This window comes from Acomys minous, assembly GCF_964271855.1.
Source record: "Acomys minous genome assembly, chromosome: 13".
NCBI classification, from domain to species: Eukaryota; Metazoa; Chordata; class Mammalia; order Rodentia; family Muridae; genus Acomys; species Acomys minous.
Window position 1 is genome coordinate 9913334 of NC_140495.1, and position 26594 is coordinate 9939927.

Consider the following 26594-nt stretch of genomic DNA (forward strand, 5'->3'; position numbering starts at 1 on the left):
GTCCTCAGTGCCCACTGCTATGTAGTCCAGGCTAACTGGCCCAGGGTTCTTCTGCCTCTGCCCTCTTTCTCCCTGTAGGAGTGCCAGGGTCACAGACATGACTGTGGGCTTGAACTCAGGCCACTGACCATCCCCTAGCCCCACAGACGATTTCTTACAGGGCGCTCTCAAGGACCCCTGTGATTGCCACTTTCAGCCTCTTGTTGGAAACTTTTAATAGTGACTTCTGCAGAGGAGGGCTCTCCCAAGGAGAAGCCACAGGTCTGCCGTAGCCAGTGTGGCTGGGGTTGTGGAGTTCATGAGGAACTGCAAAATCCACTGACTGGTGAATCTCCAGCATGTCAGTAGCACGCAAAGCCATCAGGTGTCCTCATCCCCTTGCTCCTAAGAGCTTGCCTTCTTTCCCCTGCGCTTGCATCCCCTCAGGGGGCTCCCATCCAGGGTACATAGCCCAACCCAGGCCCCTACCCCTTCCCTCTTAGGCTGAGCTACCCCATGGAGGCAGTGTTTGTATCCCCAGGGGACTATTTGGGAAAAGGGTAGGTGTCACTCTGAGATACAGATGACCCCAGCATACTTACAGTTCAGCCCTGTCCTCTCAATGACCAGTGACTTCCAGGTAGGACAAATGGGCCCTAGTTAGTAGTAACCGCCAACTTTACACAGGGTCACCTGGAAAGAAGTCTCAATTGAGCAATTGTCTTGATTAAGTTGTTCTGTGGAAGATTGTCTTTGTTTGTTTGTTTTTAAGATTCATTTACTTTTATGTGTCTGAGTGTTTTGCCTCCATGTGTGTTTGTGTGCAGTGGGCATACCTGGTACCCGAAGAGGCCCAGGATCCCCTGGAACAGGAGTTACAGACAGTTCTGAGCCACCATTTGGGTGCTCGGAGTAGAACCTGGGTCCTCTGGAAAAGCAGCCAGTGCTCTTGACAGCTGAGCCATCTCTCCAGCCCTGAAAAATTGCCGTTGTGATTGTTTTAATTGATGCAGGTGGACCCAATCCACTCTGGGCGGAGCCATCCCCTAGGCAGGTGGTCCCGGGCTGGGTAAGAAAGCTAATCCAGCAGATCTGGTGGGTGAGCCGGCAAGCTGCACTCCTCAGCGAGTCCTGCCTTCCGGGCTCTCTCTTGGTTTCCCTCCCTGACTTCCATCAAGGATGGGCCGTAACCTGTAAGTCGAAATAATCTTTTCCTTCTGTTAAGTTTTGCTTGACCCAAGTGTTTTATCACAGCAACAGAAAGGAAACTAGTGCTGGGTGTGGTGGTGCACGCTTTTAATCCTAGCACCGGCTGGCAGAGGCAGGTGAATGGAGGCCAGCCTGGTCTACAGAGTGAGTCCAGGACAGCCAGGGCTGTTACACAGAGAAACCTTGTCTTGTTGGGGGCAAGGGGGAGGAAAGAAAGAAAGAAACGAAGGAAGGAACGAAGGAACGAAGGAAGCAAGGAAGGGAAACTAGAACACCACAGACCACAGAAGGGTGCATTCCTGTTCTGGCCTTGCCCCACCCACCAGAGACACTTTATGCAGAGAACTGGGGAGGAGTCAAGAGGCCGGACCGCAGGGCACAGAACTGTGGAGAACCTGGTGGTTGCTGACTTTGCCTTAAGGCTGTAGTTTTCTTTTCAGCCGTGTGATAAAGGCGACCCCTGCAGGTGTTCACACATCTCTGAGGCCCTTAAAGCGGCCACCTGATCCTTGTCCTTGGAGTCAGGGTAAGCAGCAAATGATACAGTTAGTAGGGTCGAGTCAGGGCCTTTAGAGTTGGTTTCTCATTCCAACCGTGTGTTCCATAGTCACAATGTGGTGTTGAGGCTGACAATGCTGTGATTTGAATTGCTAAATCGGGTTTGTTTATTTGAGGCAGGGTATCACTATGTACCTCAGGCTGGCTTGGAACTTGCTGGTGTTGTGGTCATCTTGACTTAGTGTTCTGAATGCTGAGATGACAGACACGCACAACCAGATCCAGTGACACTTTTTTATTTCAAAGGAAACCAAATCTTCTCAAGGAACAAGCTCACTTTTATTATTTTTTTAAAAAGATTTATTTATTATGTATACAGTATGCATCGGATCTCATTATAGATGGTTGTGAGCCACCACGTGGTTGCTGGGAATTGAACTCAGGACCTCTGGAAGAGCAGTCAGTGCTCTTAACTGCTGAACCATCTTTCCAGCCCCCTCACTTTTATTTTTTATCTACCACACAATCACTCAGTGGCTTCAGCCAACGCCTTCCTGCCTCTGTTTCTTGGAAGAGCCTAGATAGCCTCTGCATTCCATAGGGTCAGCATCAGCTTGGTCTAATTTTTGAAAAGAAGTTTTTTGTTTTTTGTTTTTTTTGGTAAAAAGTGTGCAATTTAAGTTAATGAGAGTTTTCATGTCTGCTCTGAGATGCCTTATTTATCCTCTGTCCCATCAACATGGAGCAATGGTTATCCTGAAGTGACCAACGCCAATCACAGTGGTGCATATATCTGTCCAACTCCAGGAACCTCCAGCAGTCTAAGTGCCATGCCCTTCCTAAGGGCCACCACTTGTGGTCACTCAGAGTCAGCAGGTAGTCTGATGTTCTTTTTTGAGATGTAGAGTCGATTCCCTTTATAGCCCAGGCTGGTTTTGGACTAAAGACATCCCTATTTAAGCCTCCAAGGTGTTAGGATGATGGGTGTGAGCCCCACACTAGTCTTAGACTTGATTTCCAAAGAGGAGAAATGCCATAAAAAGTTAGTGTACGGGCTGGAGAGATGTCTCAGAGGTTAGAGCACTGACTGCTCTTCCAGAGGTCCTGAGTTCAATTCCCAGCAACCACATGGTAGCTCACAGCCATCTATAATAGGATCTGATGGCCTCTTCTGGCCTGCAGGTGTACATGCAGGCAGAGCACTGTATACATAATAATAAATAAATAAGTCTTAAAAGAAAAGTTAGTGTACACACATGCATGTAAGGTTGACCAACAACAACGTTACTTCTTCTTGCTGTTTTGAGACAGTCTCACGACGTAGCCCTGCCTACTCCAGGACTTGTCACATAGACCAGACTGGCCTCAAAGTCACAGAGATCCACCTGTCTCTGCCTCCAGGGTGCTGGGATTAAAGGTGCGAGCCAACACACCTGTGTAAAAGAAACTTTTATTCGCCTGCTTCAGTTGTCTCAGAAGATTATTGGCTCTGTCTGCTTACCTAGGCCTGGTCCTGGAAGCTTCTAGTACAATCTAACCTGGGCCTAGAATGTTTTCAGCCTCTGAGACTTACTGCTGAGTAAGCTCACCCTTTCTTGTTCTTACTGAGCTCTGGGCCGGCAGGTTTAACTGAGCTGTTCTGGCTCAACTGTTCTTCTCCCAGCTGACATACTCAGTCCGGCTTCTCTCAGCCCCTGAAGTGCTCTGCTTGGCCTCAAACTAAGTCCAGCAGTCTGCTCTAATCTCCTGGCTCCTTCTCAGTCTTTGGCGCCTTGTGTCTTCGCCTGTGGCTAGCTTCCTCTTTCATTGCAGCCTGTCCATTACTGTCCTGGTGAAACTGCCTCCTCTGTCTCTCTGTGTTGCCCCCTTAAGTAGCTTCCCTTTCCTCTCTGTTCTCGTGACAGTTGGGCATATCCTATTCTGGTTAATCTTTCTCTGATTCTGTCACTCTTTCTGCCACTCAAACATGGGTGCTTCCTTCCACAAACTAACTTTACCTTTGTTGTTTGGAATTAAAGGCATGTACCACCACACCTGGACCTAAGCTTTTCTTTACCTGAAACTTTGCTCTATACCAGGCTGGTCTTGAACTCAGACCTGCTTGCCTCTGCCTCCTGGATTAAAGGCGTGTCTCTATTCCCAACCGAATCACACAGACCTAGAAGGTCTTTGGATGTGATCTCTTGCCAGAGCAGCCATGTTCTGAATTAAAATTCCTTTACACACCTGACTATTTCTCCTTTTTCCTTCTCTCTCTCTCTCTCTCTCTCTCTCTCTCTCTCTCTCTCTCTTTGTTCCTCTTTCTGTTTTCTTCTTTTGAAACTGAGTCTCATAAAGCTCAAGCTAACCTCAGACTTTCTCTTTCTCCCCCTCTTTCTCATTTGCATTGGTATTTTTGCCAGCATATATGTCTGTATGTGAGAATATCAGATCTTGGGGTTATAGACAGTTATGAGCTTCCATATGGGTGCTGGGAATTGAACTTGGGTCCTCTGGGAGAGCAGTCAGTGCTCTTAACTACTGAGCCATCTCTCCAGCCCATAATCCCAGACTTCTTATGTAGCTGAAGATGACCTTGAACTCCTGATGCTCCTGACTTTCACCTGCCACGTACTGGGATTACAGGTGTGAGTCATCATTCTTGGAGTAAATGGAACTTTGAAATGCTCAGCAGGAGAGGTTGTGGTGAGGGGAGCTGGGGCCTTGTGTGTGCTAGGCAAACACTCAACCAGCGAGCTGCGTCCCCAGACCAGACTACTAGGGTCGGTACCAGAGTATCTTTGAGTTAAAGGCATTTTGATGGCCGCTAACTGGGTTCCACTCAGATCTGGATCCGGGAGAGCTGCTGGGAGTGTTCCTCATAGAGGCCGCCTTAGGAAGGAAACGGGAGCTCTTAGGAGCCCTTATTAAGGGAATTTTAAGCACAAAAAATTTATTGAACCTAACTCTGTGGCAAACAGAAAAAGATCTGTTAGGTTGTCAGTGGGCAAAGGTTTATTATAGCCACTGGGGGAATAAACAGTGGCTGGTTTCTGCCAACCTTTATGGAAATAACTTCTTTTTTCTTTTTCTTTTTTTTTTTTTTTAAGTTTTAAATGTGAGCTGCAAACCAAAGCTACTTTGGTTTTAAATAGAAAAAAAAAAATTCAATACTTAAACTGTGGGGAGAAGATGGATCAGTGCCAGAGAAAACATTCTCATTTAATAGTGTTTGAACATGGGACGGCAACGCAGTTTGTAGCGAGGCTGTGAGAAGGAACCACAGCTAATCGTTCATTGCAGCTGTCTGAACTCTTGATCATCTGCCATCCCCCCAAACAGCGCTTTCTTTTTTCTGGTGACTCCAGACTTGAATGACCTAGTGTGGAGAGGATAAACTATGTGCACGGAGGGAGGGGGGGGGGGGACACCGGTAAGCGAGCCTCAGTTAAAGGGTTTATGTATTGCCCTTCCTGGCTGCAGCCAGCACCAGTCCCCACGTCCGTCTTTGTAGCATGTTCCTGCAAGAACAGACACTGGGGCAGCTCAGGTTTGCACGGGCTGACCTACTCCAACCCCAGCCAGGACAGCAATGTTGTACGAGTGCTTTTGGAAAAAAAAAAATCTCTCCTGGTGGTGCCCAGACAGCGTTGTCACGGTGCCTCAGCCCATCCACCACAGATCCCTGGCTTGGGTTTCTTGTGGCTTCGTGTCAGTTTCTTCTTGGGGGCTGGTCCGCAAAATATCAGTGCCTCAGTTTACAAGGTGACAATAGCCCTAAGTTGTGGTGGTTGATGCCTGCAGACAGGAGCCTGAGCAAGGAGAATCAGGAGTTAGAGGCCAACATAGTGAGTTCTAGGCCAGCCGGAGCGAAATAGAAGCATTGTATCTTGGAAACAAAAACAACAAAGGGAGGGTTTGGGAGCGAGTTCGGTTGGCACAGTGCTTGCCATGCAAGCATGGGGACCTGAGTTCGATGGCCAGCAGTGTGTGAGGAAAAACAACAACAAAAACAACAACCGGATGTAGCAGTATATGGTTATAATCCCAGCACTGGGGAGGTAGAAGCAGGGCCAACTGTGGGATTTGTTGGCTAGCCAGCCTGCCTAGGGCCCAGTGAAAGACCCTGTCTCAAAAACACAGCTCCTGGGGGGGGGGTGACACTTAAGGTTGACCTACCCCCCTCCCTGCCCCCCACCCCACCCCGTACTTGTGTGCACACACACAGAGGGATTAGTAAATGTGGCTAGTGAATGCAAAACAGAGTTTTATTTTTCATGAAGACGGAGAGCAACAGCCCAAATGTTATTTCTGGCCCTGCCTACCTCTTGTGTTAGGGTGGTTTGTTCAGTCTCTGTCTTGGAGGAAATTAGAATTTGGAAAATAGTTGGGGAAAGGTGCTTTTTTTTTTTTTTTAAAAGCTGCTTTAAGTGTTTTCTTTTGGTGATTTCTCACTATTTCTCTTCCATCCACTGGGCTCGGGGATTACAGCCATTCCAGGGCACTGCTGCAGTGGATTCTGTTCTTCCCAGACCATGAGATTTCTGACAGTCACCTTCCAAGGCAAAGTCCTCACAGCAGGACCCCTGCCTCTCCAGAATTTGACTTTTAGAGGCCTGGGCTGGCCAGGATTGGGGGAGGCAAGGGAAGCCCCTTCCTCTCCCTGGGGAGACTTCCAGAGGGTCTCAGAAGAGAAAAACATTTACAGTCTGTTTCAAACAGGGACCCAGAGCATTTTTGGATGTGAGTTCCAATGGCAACTGTTTCATGTATGTCACTAAAGGCCAGGGGTGGGGACAGAAATGAAAGGAACGAGCAGAAAGAACAAGGAATCAGCCAGTCCTGAAATAAGGGACACTTGCATGGTGGCACGCGGCTGTAATCCTAGCACACTGGAAGGTGGGAACAGGGGGATTGCAGTTTGAGTTAGCCTTGAGCTATGTGGCAAGACCTTATCTCAGAACTGAACCAACCAAACAACAACAACAATCAAAAAGCCATCCCTGCATCTACTAAGTCGATTGTGGGTTCTGTGCAGAGTCTCTGTGTGTGCTTTATTACATATTATTATCATGTATCCTTAGAATGAGGCCAAATTGAAAATGGTATACACAAGCCAGGCGTGGTGGCACACACCTTTAATCCCAGCACTTGGGAGGCAGAGGCAGGTGGATCGTTGTGAGTTCAAGGCCAGCCTGGTCTACACTGGTCTTCAAAGAAATTCCAGGACAGCCAAGGCTCCACAGAGAAACCCTGTCTTGAAAAAAGAAAAAGAGAGAGGGGGGGGAGGAAGGTACATACTTTAAAGATGTGTTGCTGAATTCAGCTTGCAAATATTTTGCTGATAATTTTTTGCTATGTTCTCTATCATCATCATACAGAGCTCATAGAATGAGTTTGAAGTGTCCCATCCGTTTCTATTTCATGCAACAATTTGAGAAACAGTCATTTAGTCCCCTTTAAAAAAAATATTTCTTGTTTTTTTTTTTTTTTTTTCCAAAACAGGGCTTCTCTGTGTAGTAGCCTTGGCTGTCCTAGAACTCTCTCTGTAGACCAGGCTGGCCACAGATTCACAGCGATCCACCTGCCTCTGCCTCCTGAGTGCTGGGATTACAGGCGTGCGCCACCACCTGGTCCTGGTCCTGTTAGGCTCCTTTTAAAGATCTGACAGAATTCAGCGGTGAATCTGTCTGTTCCTGGGCTTCCCTTACTGGGAAACATTTTATTGTCCATCACTCCCCTTGCTCTCTATAGAGAAGTGTTGTTTATAACTTTTTAATTTAACTTTGGTTGGTCATATCTGTCTAGGAAGTTATTCATTTCCTCTTGATTTCTTAGCATTTTTGGATATGGATTTTCAAAGCGTTCCATAAACAGTCCCCAGGGTCTGGTTGCTATCTACTGTAGCCTCCCTCTTTCCTTAAATTTGGGGTCTCTTAAATTTGGGGTTCCTCTTTCCTTTGGCTCCTTTTGCTTAGGATTTGTGAAACTCACTATGTTTTGAAACAACCGACTGTTTGACTCTGTGTTGCTCCTTCCGTCTCATTGGCTTCTGCCCTCATCTTTCTTATGTCCTTCTGCCGATTTGGAGTTTGGCTTATTCATGGAAAAATCTTGAGGTACAGCTCATTAGGTTATTTATTTTGGACTTCTTTGATTTTGAAATTTTGTTATTACTCTTATGTGTAGAGGTGGCTGTAGGTGTGTGTGGGGGTAGGTGTGTGTGTGGGTAGGTGTGTGTGTGGGGTAGGTGTGGGGGGGTAGGTGTGGGGGGGGGTAGGTGTGTGTGTGGGTAGGTGTGTGTGTGGGTAGGTGTGTGTGGGGGTAGGTGTGTGTGGGGGTAGGTGTGGGGGGGGTAGGTGTGGGGGGGGTAGGTGTGGGGGGGGTAGGTGTGTGTGGGGGTAGGTGTGTGTGGGGGTAGGTGTGTGTGGGGGTAGGTGTGTGGGGGGTAGGTGTGTGTGTGGGTAGGTGTGTGTGGGGGTAGGTGTGTGTGGGGGTAGGTGTGTGTGGGGGTAGGTGTGTGTGGGGGTAGGTGTGTGTGGGGGTAGGTGTGTGTGGGGGTAGGTGTGTGTGTGGGTGCCTGAGGAGGCCACAGGAAGATGTTGGGTTCCATGGAGCTGGAGTTATAGGCCGTGGTGAGGGGCCAGTGCGGGTGCTGGCAACCGAGCTGCCGTCTCTGCGAGAGCAGTGAATGCTTTTAACAGCCGAGCCATCTCTCCAGCTCCCTCTTTGATTTAAAACAACAACAACAAAATTCTTTTAAAAGAACTATTTTATTTTCTCTGTGTCTAGGTGTTTTGCCTGTCTGTCTGTCTGTGTAGGCCAGAATACGGTGTCAGGTGCCCTGGTACTGGGGTTTCAGAAGGTCCTGTGCTGCTTTGGATGCTGGGAACTGAACCTGTGTGCACTGAACTAGCCAGCAGCGAATGCTCTTAACCACTGAGATAGCTCCCCAGCCCTGATTAAAAAGTTTTTTTATTTTTTATTTTTTATTTTTTTTAGGTTTACTTATTTTATGGGTGAGTGTTTTGCATGGAGGTATGTCTATGAACCATGTGTCCATGCGTCTGTTGCCCACGGAGGTCAGAAGAGGGCGTCCGATCCCCTGGAGCTGAGTTATAGATGGCTGTGCGCTGCCTTGCGGTACTTGGAACCATCAACCTGGGGCTTCTGCAAGAACAGGTGTTCTTAACCGCTTTGTGCCACCACCTCTCCAGCCCCAGCCCTGGTTTATTATTATTTTTTTTAATGGAAGCATTCCTAGTTGTAGACTCTCTTCTTTGCTATAACCAAAAATTGAGCTTTTCACTATCACTTGCATCCGGTTTGTGCCCTGCTTTCTTCAGTGACGTATTCATCACTCATACGTGCTATTCAGCTCCTACGTGTTTGTATAATTTCTTTTGCTACTGTTCCCTAGTTTTATTCCCCTATGATTTGATAAGCTTTAAGCAGCGTTTACTATTATTACAGTTCTTGCATTTGTTTGGGTTGACTTTGTGTCCTGGGAGTGTTTGAAATGTCATTCAAAGTCCTGTACCTGGCAGCACGTAGGCAGGTGCTCCCAAGAGGAGGGTGTGTGTGTGCGCGCGCGTGCGTGCTCTTGGCTAACAGGAGGGATGGAGCACAGAATGCTTTCAGCTTGACAAGGGGCTCAATGGATCCTGGAGCAGGAACTACACAAGGTAGTCTCCATTTTCGGCAGGAGGTGGGCCTGTTTGATCTCCATGGCAACGGGTCCAGCAGGAGAGAAGGTGGGTCTCTCTGAGCATGCAGTAGGACTTGTGTTTTAGCAGCTGAGAGATACTGACTTGCCCAGTGTGTCTGCAACACAGGAGACTCGAGAGCCACAGACCCTTGGTGGCTGCAGGCATGAGGGGACATTACTAACAGAGATGACATTGGTGCTAATGATCTTGCATACACCATCCCAGCCAGCACCACCTCTTTGTCTCCCTTTTCCGGATCACTGCCATGTTCTCTACCTGAGCTTCCTCACTCTCTGACTGCTTGTTGGCAACCATACACGGGCTGAAGATTTCAGAGAAGGGTAGTCAGGTCTTTTTACCCCCAGTTGCTCCAGGTCACGGCTGGACCGTGGCTGCATCTTCCCCAAGGCCAGAGTTAGCCTTGCAGAGTCCTTCCGGGTGCTGGTTTTGTCACTGGCTTCCCTGCCAGCTCCCCACCAACCCTGGGTACTTCTCTCATCCCACATCTGTGCAAGCCTCCCTCTAGCCCTCTTTAATTATCCCTTTGAGAGTCTGTGGAGTGGAGGGGTCATTGAGGTATGCTCCCATCATGCACCCATCACCCAGGCCCTGTGCTCGGTGCAGGTTCTAGCTCAGCAGATCTGGAGAAGGCCCGAGTTCTATACTTCTGGCATCTTCTACAAGTTCCTCTATGGTGGTGACGTGAGGAAGATTGGAGGAGGAGAAAGGGGAGAGAAGGGAACGAGCTCTGCACCCCTCCCCCAAGTCCTGCAGCAGGAAGTACCATAGCTTAAAAAAATCATGGTGGGGAGGGGAGGTGGCTCAGTGAGTGGCACACTTTAGTGTGAGACCTGGGGTTGATCCCCAGAACCCACATAAGTAAAGCCAGGCACAGGACTGCACGTCTGTAATCCCAGTGTTCCTCCTGAGAGATGTGCGTCAGAAACAGGCGAGCTAGCCTGGTGTATGTACAGGTGAACAACAAAGACAATCTGTCTCAATGAGGTCAGCACCACTGACCTACAGTCACACATGTACACACAGCACACATGCACATACACACACAGCACATGTGCACACAGTCACACATACAGTCACGTGTGCACACATATAGTCACACGTGCGCGTCCACATAGTGACACATGTGCACATAGTCACACATGCACACACATACAGCCACACATACATACACACAGTTACACAGTCACACACACATACAACACATGTGCACACAGTCACACAGGCACATATACAGTCACATGCGCACATATACAGTCGCACATGCACATACACAGTGACACATGTGCACATAGTCACACACAGGCACACACACACACACACACACACACCCAGCCACAGGTGCTCATACACACAATCACACATGCATACACAGCACACATGCATATATACACACAGTTACACATACACACACAGCACATATGAATATACACACAGCACACATGTACAGTCAGTCACATTTGCACATACACAGTCACACATGCATACACAGCATGCAGGCATATGCACACACAGTCACACATGCACATGCATACACAGCACACATGCATACACAGCACACATGCATATGCACACACATAACACAGGCATACACAGTCACACATGCACATACACACAGCACACATGCACACACAGCACACTTGCACATACACACATGATTTTTAAAAAAATGTTACAGTAATATAGAAATTAGATATATTTATCCAGTGTTTGGGGGAAATAGCTGTTTATTTTAAATCTATCAGACACTTTATATTAACAAGAGCCCTCTCCATTTTCATAAGCATTTACCATTCTCAAAGCATTTGCAGTGACAGCTTGGGTTCCCGGTGATCCAGCTGCTCGTGACCTTCCAACATGCAGCCTCATGTTCATTTGTACTAATTTAGATGACAGCAACCTGGTAAAATTACGAGCTAGTGCACTGAGGCTCCTCCCCATGTCTACAAAAGAGCGCACAGACAGGTGTTAATAATTTATAACAAACTCATTAATACACTTGTATTAATACCACCTACTTACTCTGGGTATGAATTCAGTGTTCTGGGTTAACTAGAGTTACTGACAGAATCCCTGTGTGGAGACCAAGTTATTTTACATAACTAGCCATAAAAAATAGAAATGCTATCTCAGATTAGAATCTAATTCAAAAATATACAGTCTCTGGGTTTACTCCGTCGAGTTCTTCTTTGGCTACATACAGAAACCATCCTTTCCCCTCCTCTCCATTCCTTCTGCAGCAGGGGTGGTCTAGCTGGGCCAGTGATGGTCAGTGAGGCTTTGTACTGTGTATATACCGTTCTGTAGCTCCTGGACCTGCCGTTTTCCAAAGCTTGCACCAAACTCGTGACAGCACAGAAGACATATCATGAGATCTTTTTTCTTCCTTTGGTAAAATACCATCTCCACTTTTGTGTGTGGTATGAGAGACTGAACCCAGGGCCTGGCACCTGGCAGACAGTCACCAGTCACTTTGCCACTGTGCCACTGCCCGCCTCCCCCACTTTTCAACTATAAAACCACCACCACCAACAAAAACACGTAACAGGATTTCTAGTGCCATACAAAAATAGACACTCCCATCGCTTCTCAGAAAAAAAAAATATGGTCTCCATCACTTTTACACCTTCAAGAAGGTGATTCAGATAGAAAACCATGACGCGCGTACTTCTGAGCTAACACCCTGGAGACAGCCCGGAGGTGACACTTCACAAGCTGCTGTGAGAAGCCTGGGTCAAGCAAGACAGGGCGCACGCAGTACTCGCCTCCCTGGGCTCCAAGTTCACCACAGAAGCCAGAAGCCAGTGGCTCTTAACATGAGTGCACCTCGGAACCGCAGGAAGGGTCGGAGCTCAGAGCTGGCCCAGCCCCAGGGGCTCAGCTTCCTAAGTCTGGGTGAGACTAAAGAATTTACATCTTCAACAGATCACCAGGTGATGTGCCACTGGTCCGAGGACCATCCTTCTAGAAACAACACCTGTTGAGACACCACTCCGTGGCCACTGTGAAGCAAAGGCTGGGATGGCTCAGCCGGGGCGTCCTACGACAGTTTTCATTCTTTCTGCTCTTCATCAAGCAGGTACCATATTTGAGATAGCAGCCTTGGGGGGCTTCTTCAAATATTTTTTCCCCTTCCATATATCATTCCTTCCTACTGGAACTCGAGGAACATTTAACCCTGAGAGAGGAAACCAAGAGGTGAGGTGTCTTTGCCAGCCCTGGTAGCAAAGCCAAGACATTGTAGGCACAGGCCAGGCAAGGACACCTAATGTTGTCCTCACCAGCACAAAGTTCACCTTGTTGTTAAAAATAAGACAACGGAGCCGGGCGTGGTGGTGCACGCCTATAATCCCAGCACTCGGGAGGCAGAGGCAGGTGGATCGCTGTGAGTTCGAGGCCAGCCTGGTCTACAAAGCGGGTCCCAGACAGCCAAGGATACACAGAGAGACCCTGTCTTCAAAAACAAAAACAAAAACAAACAAAAAAAGATAATGGGGGCTGCCCCACAACTGTAGGATCAGAGGTGGGCACGTGCCTGTTCACTCCTCATATCCCAAGGTAAAATGTCAGTTTTAAGTTCTCTTCCATTTCAACAACAACAACAACATCAACAACAACGAAGCTCCAAAGTTTTAAAACGATGTTCCGGCTCTTGACCCATTTGTCCCCAGCAACATTACACTAAGAGGAACTAACCATTGCACTTCCCTGTCCCATTCCACAGCTGGACATATGTCTCCTAACAACACGGCCCTCATACACATGGCTTATCAAAACTATTTCAAATATCTCAGGTGCGGAGTCTGCGATCCTCTCTCTAAAGATGAAAAGGCAATAGTCTGACGAAATAAACGGTGATTTTAAAACAGCAACACCTCAACCTTATATTGGAATCGGGCCAAAGCAGAGGTCTGGGGTTTGGGCAATGAATTCCAGGGCGAATGGTTGGGGAGACCTTGATCTATGTCATGACGAGACCAACCCCTTTTTCTGCCCCTCTGGGTGTCCCCAGAGATGCTTCTCAGCACATAAAAGAAAGGCTTGGACTTAGAGGGTGACCCCTTTCCACTGCCGGTCCTGAGGATTAGCAATGCGACCAGTGACAGTTTATCTTCCTCCAAGTGGCTTTGTGAGAGCCCGTGCTGACAGAGGCTGGCTAGACCTTCTCCATCTCAATCTGCTGGTGGTAGTGTCTAGTCTGCCGCTGCCCAACGTTCAGCTTGTATACAGAGCTCTTGTGCTGGCACCTTCGGTAGCCCCACACTGCTCCCACAACCGCCAGGAGCAGCAGCACACACAGGACAGTGACAACGGTGGCGATCACCGGGCCTTTCCTGAAACCGGGACACTCATCCCCGACACATGGTGCCAAGGTCGGAAGAAGCTTCTCGCTTGCACCAGGCCCGGGGCCCGCCTGTCCCAAGAAGTCCTCAGACAGCAGGTATGGGAAGCTATCCTGAACCTCAGGAGCTGTGGCCTCCGCTGGAGGCTGGCTGGCCTCCACCTTAGTCGAGGGGGTGCTTTTCAGTGTCGGCTGGAGAGTAGTTGGTACAATCTCTCGGATGGAGGTGGCGAGTTCATAGGGTAAGGTGGCCATGGGTAACTGCTGCATGGGGACTCTCTGAGGGACAGTTGAATGATACTTAATCAAACCACCATCCCTGGTATGGGGACTCTCAGTCTCAGACACATTCATGGGTCCCGGAACCAGAGTCTCTACATCGAGGATTCGAGATGGCCCGATAGAACTGTGTGTCGCGGATTCTCTTGGTGTGGCGGTGGCATTCTTGGGCTCCCTAACTTCCGTAGCAGGCTGATCCGGAGTCGTGAGAACGCCTTCATCCAGTCCCACTGACCCATCCCCCTTGTCCCCATCTTCCTCCCGCTCAGCCTCTACCTTCCTCCAAGCCCCATCCGTCACAGGGTAGCCATCTAGCCAGGAGTCGTCACTGCTGCTCACCACTGGGTCCTCTGCCTTGTCATTCCTATCCACAAACGGCTCCGAGGGGCTGTAGGTGGTGGCATAGACCAGCCTGGTTTCAGACTCCCCTGGCACCACTTTCCCTTCACTGTGGTTGTCTCTGGCAGGAAGTGGCTCTTTGGTCTCGTCCCCCACTTCCTTTTCCATCTCTGGCTTGTGGAACGTCTCAGGCGGAAACCAGAGCGAGTACTTCCGTTTTAGGCGGGATCCTGGCCAGTCTGTGTGGACGCTGCTCCCAGCGCCGGGCAAGCCTGGGGTTGGCACAGAGGCTTTCTCCTGGGCTACGTTTTCTTTAGATGCAGAAGCGAAGACCAGCCTATCTTGTTTTGGTGTCTCTTCAGAGGCATCGTCTTGAGCCTTTTCCTCTTCTCCCTCCGCCCGGGAATCTTCCATGAGTTCCCTGAACGACACGGATCTGTCGTCGGGAAAATTTTCTTCATAGTCAATATGGGCCTCGGCCTCATCTGGAGGGAAAGGGAAACTTGGTTAAACCTAGAGGCATGGAGTTGGTGTGGAAAACCTGAAGGGGATCAGAGCACGGACCTGGAAGAGAATTAACAATTGTTGTCACTTGGGGGTCACAGTCACCCCTGAGGAATCCACATTCGGACCATTATACCTAAAATAAAGAGCTTCCCATAGGCACTGGGGCTCCATGAAGTATAAAAAAACCAAGCATACTGGGGCTAGAGAGATGGCACAGCAGTTAAGAGCACTGTACTGCTCTTCCAAAGGACCCGGGTTCAATTCCCGGCAACCACATGGCAGCTCACAACTGTCTGTGACTCAAAAATCTGACACCTTCACACAGACATGCATGGCAGCAAAACACCATTGAACATTAAATGAAAAACAAACAAGCATACTTCTATATACTAGAAAACAACATTTTGAAAAAGATTTTCAGGAAGCTAATAGTTTTAAGGATACCACCAAGAACAACAACAACAAAATCAGGCTTGGCAGTGCGTGCCAGTAATTCCAACCTTTGTGATAATGAGGCAGGAAGGGCCGTGAGTCTGAGTCTAAAAGCCATGTAGTGAGACTCTGTCTCAAAAGTGGAGGGGGCGGGGAGCTGGAGATGCAGCTCCCTGGGGAGTGTGCTTGCTAGCAAACACAGCCTGGTTTGCTTTCTGTTGCTGTGGTAAATGCTGTGACCAAATGCTATTGGTTAGCCCATGTTTCCAGATCTCGACTCATCACTGAGGGAAATCAGAGCAGGAACTGTGGAGGAACACAGCTTCCCAGCATGCCCTGGGGCCATGCTCAGCTGGCTCCTCCATCTCCACCTCCTGAGACAGGGTCTCACTATGCAGTTCTGGATGACCTGGAGCTTGCTATGTAGACTAGGCTTGCTGTAAACTCAGATCTACCTACCTGCCTCTGTCTGTCTGTCTGTCTTTCTTTGGTTTTTTGAGACAGGGTTTCTCTGTGTAGCCTTGGATATCCTGTACTCCCTTTGTAGACCAGGCTGGCCTTGAACTCACAGTGACCTACTTGCCTCTGCCTCCCAAGTGCTGGGATTAAAAGGTGTGTGCCACCATGCCTGGCTCGCAGCTACCTTTCTTTTCTTTCTTTTTTCTTTTCCTTCTTTTTTAAAATTTTTGTTTTTGTTTTTTGAGATAAGATTTCTCTGTTTAGCCTTGGCTATCCTGGACTAACTTTGCAGACCAGGCTGGCCTGGAACATCAGCTACCTTTCTTACACAACTCAGGTCCACAGTAGGCTGGGCCCTCCCAAATACCTGTCAATCAAGCCAGTGACCCATCGACACACCATAGGCCAACCTGATCAAGGAAATTCACTCCTCCTGGGTGACTCAAAGTTGTATCAAGCCAACTACAAACAGTGACCAGTAAGGCACTCGAGGCTCTGGGTCTGATCTCCAGCACCATGTGACCTGTTATCCCAGCATTCAAAGGTGTCTTCTGACTCAAGGCCATCCTCAGCTGCAAATGCACACACTGTAAGATGTAAAAATACTGAATAAATACAAGTAAGAACTGGGTCAGGCCCACACATGTCTAACCTCAATGATGGGGCTGGAGACAGGAAGTTTTCCTAGAATCTTACTTCAAGCTGAAGTTCAAAGGCTTTTGTATACGAGGTCTCACTCACAGTGCTGAATGAACGGCAGGTTTTCATTTACAAACTGTCCTTTAAAACGCAACACACGAGACAGGATGACAAAACGTTTAAACTTTATGTGAAAACTGATCAGTTGTCCTGGATCCAGGTGGAGACTTACAAAGGCCTTGGGAGAGAGCTTGGGCCTCAGGAATAAAGACATTAGGTTCGTCCCTATCAACATTTACTGACAGGCCATGAAAGATTGCCAATGGACAAGAGTGTCCCCCACTTTTATTTTTTTTTAATTTAAATTTTATTAATTTATTCAGATTACAACTCTATTGTTATCCCATCACTTCCTTCCCACTTTCACCCTATTCCCCTCCCCTAGGTCTAAGACCGAGGAGGACCTCCTCCCCCACTACACGGTCATAGGCCATCAAGTCTTTTCTTGGTAGCCTGCTTAGTCTTTCTTTGAATGCCACCAGGCCTCCCCACCAAGGAGAGGTGGTCAAATATGGGGCACCAGAGTTCATGTCGGAGTCAGTCCCTGCACTCCACATAACTGTGGAGAATGTCCTGTCCATTGGCTAGATCAGAGTAGGGGTTCAATGTTTACTACTTACTTGTATTGTCCTTGGTTAGTGCAATAGTTTGAGCAGACCGCCCTGGGGCCCGATCCACCCATCAAGATGTTCTTTTTGTAGGTTTCTAGGACCCACTGGGTCCTTCTATTTCCCCATCTCCTACATTTCTCTTACCTAGAGTCTCAGTAGGATGTCCTCACATCTATCCCAATCTCCTGGTAAGTGAAGACTTTCATGAGACGTGCCGCTTGGGCTAGTGTCCAGATATAAATGAGTATACAGCATGTGAGTCTTTCTGTTTCTGGGTTAACTCACTCAGTATGATCGTTTCTAGTTCCATCTATTTGTCCACAAATTTCAGGATTTCTTTGTTTTTCATAGCTGAGTAGTTATTCCATAGTGTAAATGTACCACAGTTTCTTTATCCATTCTTCAACTGAGGGACATTTAGGTTGTTTCCAGGTTCTGGCTATTATGAATAAGGCTGCTATGAACATGGTTGAGCATGTGTCCTTGTTGTGTGGTGGAGCATTTTCTGGGTATATTCCAAGGAGTGGAATAGCTGGGTCTTGAGGAAGCCCTATTCCCAGTTTTCTGAGAAAGAGCCAGATAGATTTCCAAGCCCACTTTAAATTTTTTTTAAAGACTAGGTCCTCTCTATGTAGCCAGTCCCCTGATTGCTGATTAAGCCAGTAGAGGTGGGAGAAAAAGCCACTGGCCATGGCTTGCTCAAAGGAAGGAATCTAGGCCCTGAATCTGTAAGATAAGATAAAAAGCTCTATGGCAAGTATTTTTAAAACATTTTTATTTTATTTATTTTATTTTTTTGGTTTTTCAAGACAGGGTCTCTCTATGTAGCCTTAGCTGTCCTGGATTTGCTTTGTAGACCAGGCTGGCCTTGAACTCACTTCTGCCTGCTTCTGCCTCCCAAGTGCTGGGATTAAAGGCATGCACCACTACACCCAGGTAAACTTTTTTTTTTTTAAAGGAGATGGGGTAATCCCAGGCAGAAGCAGGCAGATCTCTGAGTTCAAGGCCAACCTGGTCTACAAAGAGTCCAGGACAGCCAAGGTTATACAGAGAAGCCCTATTTCGGGGGAGAAGGGGGATCTTGCTATGTTACCTAGGCTGGCCTATAACTTATAATCTCCTATATAGCTGGGATGACAGATATTTATCCTCATGTCTGTCTCACAGAGGCATATTTGAAGGAATGAAAGAGTAAATTGTTCTGGCATGGGCATGGAGCAGAAGCCTGAAGTAGCTCACGCCCCAACTGCTCTCCAAAGCAGCTTTATAACCACTCAGAACCGAAGCCCTATTTCCAGAAGCACACAGCCCCCAAACACAAGGGGGTGCTGGCCCACGGCCAAGAGATGGGGACTGGATGGCTTGTCCCGAGCCCTCTGAAAAGACACCATTGTTGAGTACACACACACACACACACACACACACACACACACACACGCATGTGTGAGTGCAGTGCATCCTTGTGTCAGGAATGCCTCAGTAGATCAGTGCTTGCAGATTCATTATAAAAAGGAAGAGAGGTAAATTTTCATCAAAATCAAACCTTATTGCAAAGGAACTTGGAGTTTCTCACAACCCCGCGGGCTCTTTTATGCTGTCTGTTAGGTTTCAAACCTGGGATAAATGGCTGAGGTCCCCGTTTAACCAATCAAAGAGGACCTGGCCCCAGGTTCCCCCAGCATCCTTCAGTCCCTACCTGTTATAGGTCCTCCTGGCTGGCATACCCGTTCCTCTACCCAAACTCTCCAGGCCAGGGCACTGGGCTGCTCTTCCCTTGTGTAAAGCAACCATTTTGCTTAACCGCCCTCTTTGCACATTTGGGCCCCCTGGCTGCTGCACCTGCTTTCCCTCTCTCCCCTCCCCCCTCTCCTTACATGGCTCCGGTCATGTCCACTCTGGACTCTCCTAGATGTCCCTCCCACACCTCTACAACAAACTTACTTCCCCATACCCAGGAGCAGTCATATTCCTTTCTTTTTCCTTTTTCTTTTCATTCACCTGGTGCAGAAATCTGGAACTAGTCATGTTTATTTTTTTTATTCAGGGTCTCATTTGCTTATAATAATAATAATAATAATAATAATAATAATAATAATAATAATAATAATGCTAGTGAGGTGGCTCAGCAAGTAAGACTTTTGCTGTCAAGCCGCCCAAGTTCTATTTCTGGGATCCACATGGTGGAAGGAAGGAACTGGCTCCTACAAGCTGTCCTCTGACTTCCACCCATGTGCTTCATGCACACACACACTTACACACACACACTTCTCTAAGAGCTGTGACCAGCATTTGTCTATATGGGTATAAAGATAAATATTGAGAAGGCATCTTGGCACCATAGCGATTTAGCTAAACAATAGCAAGTTCACCCTCATGGCTTCTGATCTCGTCAGCCATGGCAGTTTTTGTTGTCGTTGATTTTGTGTTTTGAGGCAGGGCTTTACTATGTAGCTCCGGTTGGCGTGGCACTCCTTATGTAGACCAGGTTGGCCTTAAACTCAGAGATCCACCTGTCTGTGCCTCCTAGCACTGGGAGCAAAGTCACGTGCCACCACACCCAGTCAGAAGCCATTTTTTTTTTTTTTTGGTTTTTCGAGACAGGGTCTCTCTGTAGCCTTGGCTGTCCTGGACTCACTTTGTCGACCAGGCTGGCCTCGAACTCACAGTGATCCGCCTGCCTCTGCCTCCCGAGTGCTGGGATTAAAGGCATGCGCCACCACGCCCGGCTCAGAAGCCATTTTTATAAAGCTTTATTTGGTCTGAAGTCTGAGTCAGGTGGACAGAGCCTGTGAGTTCCAGCGCTTGGGAAAAAAACCACTGCCCAACTCCTGTGTGATTTATCCTGCACTCTGTGTGTATTCTAGACAGAGTTTCTCTGTGTAGCCCTGGCTGTCCTGGAACTCTGTAGATCAGGCTGACCTCGAACTCAGGGATCTGTCTGCCTCTGCCTCCCGAGTGCTGGGACTAAAGGTGTGCGCCACCAGCGTATCCTGAATTCTTCAGCGTGTTATCAAGTGAAGAAGCATCTTCAGAAGGAACAACAGATGAGCTGCAGTCTCACTCCCACTCTCCAGGAGACACTGGCCTTGTATACAGTCTCTGAGGTGTTGGGGATGGGGGAAGGTCATTCCCCCTGTGCACACACACATGTGTATCTGCCTTTAGGGCTCCCTGTGACTGGGGCACCCCTGGATGGTCTCCGAGGGCCCTAGTCAAGCCCTTTCTGTCCCCAGATTCCAAAGCCCCATAAGGTCCTGGCTCAGACAGAGCTCTCACTGTGTCTGTTTTCCCAAAATCTCAAATAGGACAAGGACCATCAAGTTTTCACAAACAGCATCCTCGTGAGAAAGTATCCCAGGCCTGCTTTTCTCACAGCAAACAGCGAAGTCTGTTACTGACTGAATTTCAACGAGGAGGTACATTCTGGCCCAGAGAGGCAGAAGGCCAGCCTTTTCCTACTCAGGTGTGACTTCTCTCAGTTCCCCTCTGTGTTCTTACTGCAGTGCTGCCCCCACTCCCAGCATTGCCACACATGGCTCGCTCTACCGGAGCGTGCAACTGACACGAGCACGGCCAGGGGAAGAGAACATTGTGGGTTTCCCAGCAAAACCAGGCCATTGACTGGGTGCTGATATTTGACTGCTAACACAGAAGTCAGGAGTAAGAGAGAGGTGTGGCAACCGGGCGTGGTGGCGCACGCCTTTAATCCCAGCACTCAGGGAGGCAGAGGCAGGCAGAGCTCTGTGAGTTCAAGGCCAGCCTGGTCTACAAAGTGATTCTAGGGCAGCCAAGGCTATGCAGAGAAACCCTGTCTCAAAAAACAAAAAGAGGGACACACACTGAGAGTAGATGCCACATAGTGAAGGAAATCAGCACCTGGCGTCTCAGAGACGCCCCCTGCCCCCCACGTTATTATGTAAGAGCAGCTAAAAAGCCTGAAGGAATTAGGGGGCCATAGAGGAGGAAGATAAAAGCAGCTTCCTGAGACGGCAGCTTCTTGTTCCAGGAAGGCACGGGCGGGCATCTAAAGAGGATTAGCAGGGGAAAAGGGAGGACCTAGGAGCCCTATAACAGCCTCACGCCTGCATCTGTTTAGTGGACTTCCAGGTACATGGCTCTCTCATCCTTAAAGAACAAGGCGTTCACTTCCCTTTCTCCCTCCCAGCTAAGGCATGACCTTTAGCATCCCTTTTACAGAAGCTGTTAACCATGAACCTCACAAACAGTACAGTTACATTGCATGGGACTCTATCATGTCTAAACATCTCTCCTTGAGCCATGCAGAGTGTCTCTTGCCTGCAGCTCCGGCTAGTCAGGAGGTATAGTGTAAGATAGCAAACCTTGTGTTCTCGCTTCTGTGAACAAGCTCGGTTGCTCCAACTGCACAGGGTATGCTTGGTCCCGTGTAGGCGAGACGTAGGTCGAGGTGTATGCTTGACGCTGATTAGATGAAAGTGGGGGGGTGCACAGCCTCCTGGATTTTTTGCCTTGATAAGTCCCTGACTAATGTAATTTGCTTCTATACTTTGGGAATCCTGGGTATGAACCTGGCCAGTATTTAACAAAACTTGCTTCGAATTTGACTCAAAAAACTATGATAGTGGTCTTATTCTTGTCCAGTGGATAAAAATGAACAAAACCTAATCAGTAACACTGGATTAATGACTCAGGCCTTGTTAGACCAAGGACCTAGATTCTATTGCCAGAACTCAGCTCAAAATGTTGGTGTGGGGCATGCACTCTTGGAACCTCAGCACTCGGGAGGTAGAGATAGATGGTGGGAGTGGTTGGTGTAGGACTGGCCCCCTGCAGGCTCATCTAGTTGAATGCTTGGTCATCAGGGAGTGGTTAGGAGGCGTGGCCTCACTGGAGGAAGTGTGTCACTAGGGGCGGGCCCAGCCTCGCTCTCTTCCTGGCTTTGGATGTAGAATTCCCAGGTGCTTGTCCAGCACCGCATCTGCCTCCGTGCCGCCAGCTCCCCACCGTGTGGACATTGGACTAAACCCCTGAAACTGTATGCAAGCCCCAGTCAAGTGCGTCCTCTTATAAGAGCTGCTCTGGTCATGGTGTCTTTTCACAGCAATAGGACAGTGGCCAAGAGAGGGAGGTTCCTGGGCCTCACTGATTGCCCAGCTCAGCCCACTTCCTGAATTCCAGGCCAGCGAGACAGCAGATTTCAAACAAACAAACCAGTAACATTTTAAAGATGACTTGGGGCTTAAGAACACTTGCTCCTTGTCACTTGGCTCACCACCACCCTGTAACCCCAGCTCTAGAGACCCTACTCCCCTTTTCCGGCTTCTACAGATGTCCACACATGTGACACGCACAACACAGACACACACTCATGCACATTTCGTGAGGAATGGCACCCTAAGTTGTCCTCTGTTCTCCATGCACGCACATGTGTCTATCCACACGCAAACACACACGCATACACAGAGAACCACAGAAAACTAGATAAGTAACGCTCTGGCTTAGTCAGCCTATGGGATCTGTTCTTGGCATCTCTCTGACCTTCCTCCCCTCCCTTCTCTCCCTCCCCTCCGTCCCCACTCCCAGCCCCAGCAGCCACCCATGTTCACTTGCACATCGGTAGTTCTCCCTCTCTCTCTCTCTCTCTCTCTCTCTCTCTCTCTCTCTCTCTCTCTCTCTCCCTCCTCTCTCTCTCTCTCTCTCTCTCTCTCTCTCTCTCTCTCTCTCTCTCTCCCCCTCCCTCCCCCACCCCACCCCTCACCCCCGGAGTCAGGGTTTCTCTGTGTAGCACTGGCTGTCCTGGACTCACTTTGTAGACCAGGCTGGCCTCGAACTCACAGCAATCAACCTGCCTCTGCCTCCTGAGTGCTGGGATTACAGGCGTGCGCCACCACCGCCCAGCTATGTCTGTAGTTCTCATAGGGACGTGGCCAGGGGCTGATGACCAGGAGAAGCCCAGAGCTTCAGGGCTCTGCTGATGCCACCACTTCCCATCCTTGTCATCCAGGTCACATTTTTGGGAAACCGACACATAGATTTTTCTTTGTCCTCTCTCTGGTCCTGGTTACCCAGCCTTTAAAAATAGTCCTTTTTAAAAAAAGACATCCAGGCGTGCCAGAAATAACTAGTGGCTCAATGAACCTCTGGACAAATATGGTCATATTGACGAGGGGATTCTAAATTCGGCTTTGGGCTCATGTTTGAGTCAATGAGGAAAATGAAGCCCAAATGGCAGAGAAAAACAGAGACTGAAGTTGATTTAAGAAACCAAAAGAACGCCTTCCGAAATGAGAGCACAAGGGTGTGTGTGTGTGTGTGTGTGTGTGTGTGTGTGTGTGTGTGTGTGTGTGTGTGTGTGTGCGCGCGCGTGCGTGCGCGCACCCTCAAGGAGAAGACAGTTTGGGAGTGAGCTCCTGACCCTGATTGCTAGGATTTTTGAGGTTCCGGGCCGAAGCGCCCCTAGTCTATGATGACACTGAAAAGACACAGACAGACCTCCTTTAAATCCAAGCTCTGTCATTTTCTTTTCTCTGTCTGTGTGACACAGGTAAGCCAATGAAGCTTTGTGAACCGCAGTTTCCCCATCTGTACATTGGAGGTAGCTATTAATACACTCACACTTACAAAGACTAAACAAGAGGAGAATGTAAAATGCCATTTGTAGAGAGGTCCAGGGGCAAGTTGGAGAGATGGGCAAATTGGGGTGATGAAGATGTTCTGAGTTTTCAACATTTTAATTTTTTGTTTACGGGTGTTTTTTTCTTTTCTTTTCTTTTCTTTTTTTTTTTTGAGACAGGGTTTCTCTGTGTTACCTTGGCTGTCCTAGACTCGCTTTGTAGACCAGGCTGGCCTTAAACTCACAGCGATCCGCCTGCCTCTGCCTCCTGAGTGCTGGGATTAAAGGCGTGCACCACCACGCCCGGCCTACAGGTGTTTTTTCTGTATGTATGTTTGTGCACCATGTCCGTGCCTGGTTCCTGAAGAGTCCAAAAAGGGCCCAAATTCATTTCCCAAAAACCACCTGAGGTGGAGTTACAGACAGTTGTGAGCCTCCCTGTGGATTCTGGGAACTGAACCTGGATCCTCCCGAAGAGCAGCCAGAGCCCTTAACCACTGATCCATCTCTGTTCTTTGTTTGATTGTGACACTGGGTTCTCAGGTGTTTCTACCTGGCATAACCAAGATAATTTCATATTTTACACGGGTGGTTTGTTACAGTAAGTTACGCCTTAAACAGGACGGAGATGGTGCAGGACAGACATTTGGAACTGCTCTTTTCTCAGTGCCTAATAGGATATGTTTTGTGTCCATGGCTGATCAGACCAGAGGCGTGAAAAGGAAAGGCCGGAGGGGGCCAGGCATGGAGGCAGACGTTTGTAACCTCAGCCCATGGCAGGTGCAGCCTGGAGGATCAGGACTTCAAGGACATCCTCAGCTGCATAATGAGCGCTAGGCAAGTTTGAGCAACAGGAGATATTATCCCCAAAGCAAACAAACAAAAGACCCTTAGGAACCATGATAATTCAAAGTCAAACTGTTCACAGGGTAATGGTACCTGCTGCTAGCTCTGAGGGCCTGCATGGGACAACCCACTCCTGCAAGTTACCCTCTGACCTCCACATGTGCACCCACTCCCACGCAAAATAAGTAAATAACAAATGTAATAAATGCAAAAAAGCCTAAACAAAATAAACACACACAGACACACATATACATACACACATATAGATCTTCAACAACTATTTTGCTTACTGTCATGTTTGTGAGACAGGGTTTCTCTGTGTAGCCTTGGCTGTCCTGGACTTGCTTTGTAGACCAGGCTGGCCGAGTGCTGGGAATACAGGCATGGGCCACTGTGCCCAGCCCTTTTACTTTTTTAAAATAAGGGAACTGCTTCAAATTGGAGGACAGTCACTTGGGGAATTAGGTTGAGAATGGCTGGGTCTGGGTGCACAGGGGTTTGGATAAGGAACCAGTCATCCTTGTCAGGTGGACTGACCCATGTCACATGTTATCATTGGGCAGCGTCTCAATGACATGTCTCTAGAGCTAAGCCAAAGCTATTGCTAGTCACTGGGTGCCTCAAGGAGCCCAGGAGGCAGAGGACGAGGAGGCAGCCAAGAAGCTGGTGTTGCCAACGACGTGCAAGGGAGTCAAATTCTGCACAAAAGGGCTCAGTGGATGTAATAACCCTCAGACACCAAGGAAATGAAAGCTAAGGAACGTGCACTGCTTCCCAGCTCGCGGAAGGCGCTGTGACCCTTGTATTCAGTGGGTTTGGTGAGTAGGGGATGCACCAGGGCTGCAGTGCAGCCATGACCTAATTAAGAGGGGTAAGGAGGAGGACCAAGGGCACATTCTCCATCCACCATCAGGACCCTTGAACTCACAGAGATGCTCCAGCCTCTGCCTCCTGAGCTCTGGCGTTAAAGGTGTGCACGACCACTGCCACATTCCAATCCCCACTCCTCCTGGAGGAGACCAGGGAAGACACTGTGGTGGAGATAGCAAGTAAGGCAGGCTGTCCAAGGGGTAGTGGTGGCTTGTTCTGCTTGCTCGATTTATTTATTTATATATATATATATATTTATTTATTCTCTATGTGTATTTGGTGTGTGTGTGTATGTGAGCACATATTTGGAGGTCAGAGGACATTTGGGAGTCAGATCTGTCTTTCTGCCATGTGGGTTCTTGGGATCAAATGCAAGTCCTCACTCGGGCTTGGTGGCAAGTCCTCCACCACTGAGCTGTATCATCAGCCCTAACTCTTGTCTTTTTTTTTTTTTTGGTTTTTCAAGACAGGGGTTCTCTGTGTAGCCTTGACCGTCCTGAACTCACTTCGTAGACTAGGCTGGCCTCGAACTCACCGCGATCCGCCTGCCTCTACCTCCCAAGTGCTGGGATTAAAGGTGTGCGCCACCACTGCACGGCAACTCTTGTCATTTTTAAGATTGCATATTTAAGGTATTTAAATGATGGGAGGATTTGAGGCGAGCTGAAGACAGAACACCTCTCTCAGCTATCCTGAAAGGATCAGAACTCTCTCTCCTCTGGATTCAGCCCAGGTGTTCCTGGGTCCAGCAAGCCCTGACCACTAAGCTAACTGGCCGGCTGTTTCCTCCCTCACATGCTGGTGTTTCTAGCTTTGGCTTTAGAGCCCTGGTCTGGATCTAGCTATTCAGTCTTCCACTCTCCTGTCCAAATCCACACATCTTGGTTTCCACTCCCAGGTTGGCAGCGTTGTCTGGCACACCGCTCCCTTATGCTCTGTATCTAGCTAGAACTGGCTGGTGCTCTGATCACAGAAAACCTCCGTGCTCCGCTCTTTAAGCATGGATGCCACAGATTTCCATGCCGGCTCTGGTTTCTATTGGGCTCTCACCGTGCCAAGCCCGTGTCCTTCTTTGGGGCCATTTTTCTTTCTGGGCCAATGGTACAAGGAGAACAGCTCCTGCCCCCGTGTCAGGAACCTACTGTTGGCCTCCTAAAGTGCCCCTGTGGTCCCCTTGGCTCACAGACTCTCTCCTCTCCATCCATGTCTTTTGTGTCCTCCAGTAC

General features: G+C 48.6%; 1 protein-coding gene across 1 annotated transcript in view; it reads right to left on the reverse strand.

Moving 5' to 3' along the window:
* Positions 1 to 11110: 11110 nt before the first annotated feature.
* Positions 11111 to 26594, reverse strand: part of SUSD5 (sushi domain containing 5) — a 46430-nt gene continuing 30946 nt past the window's right edge. Inside the window, exon 5 of the mRNA XM_084754540.1 lies at positions 11111 to 14837. Coding sequence (XP_084610666.1) covers positions 13549 to 14837 — 1289 coding nt within the window. The 3' untranslated portion in view covers positions 11111 to 13548. The remainder of the gene's footprint in view (positions 14838 to 26594) is intronic.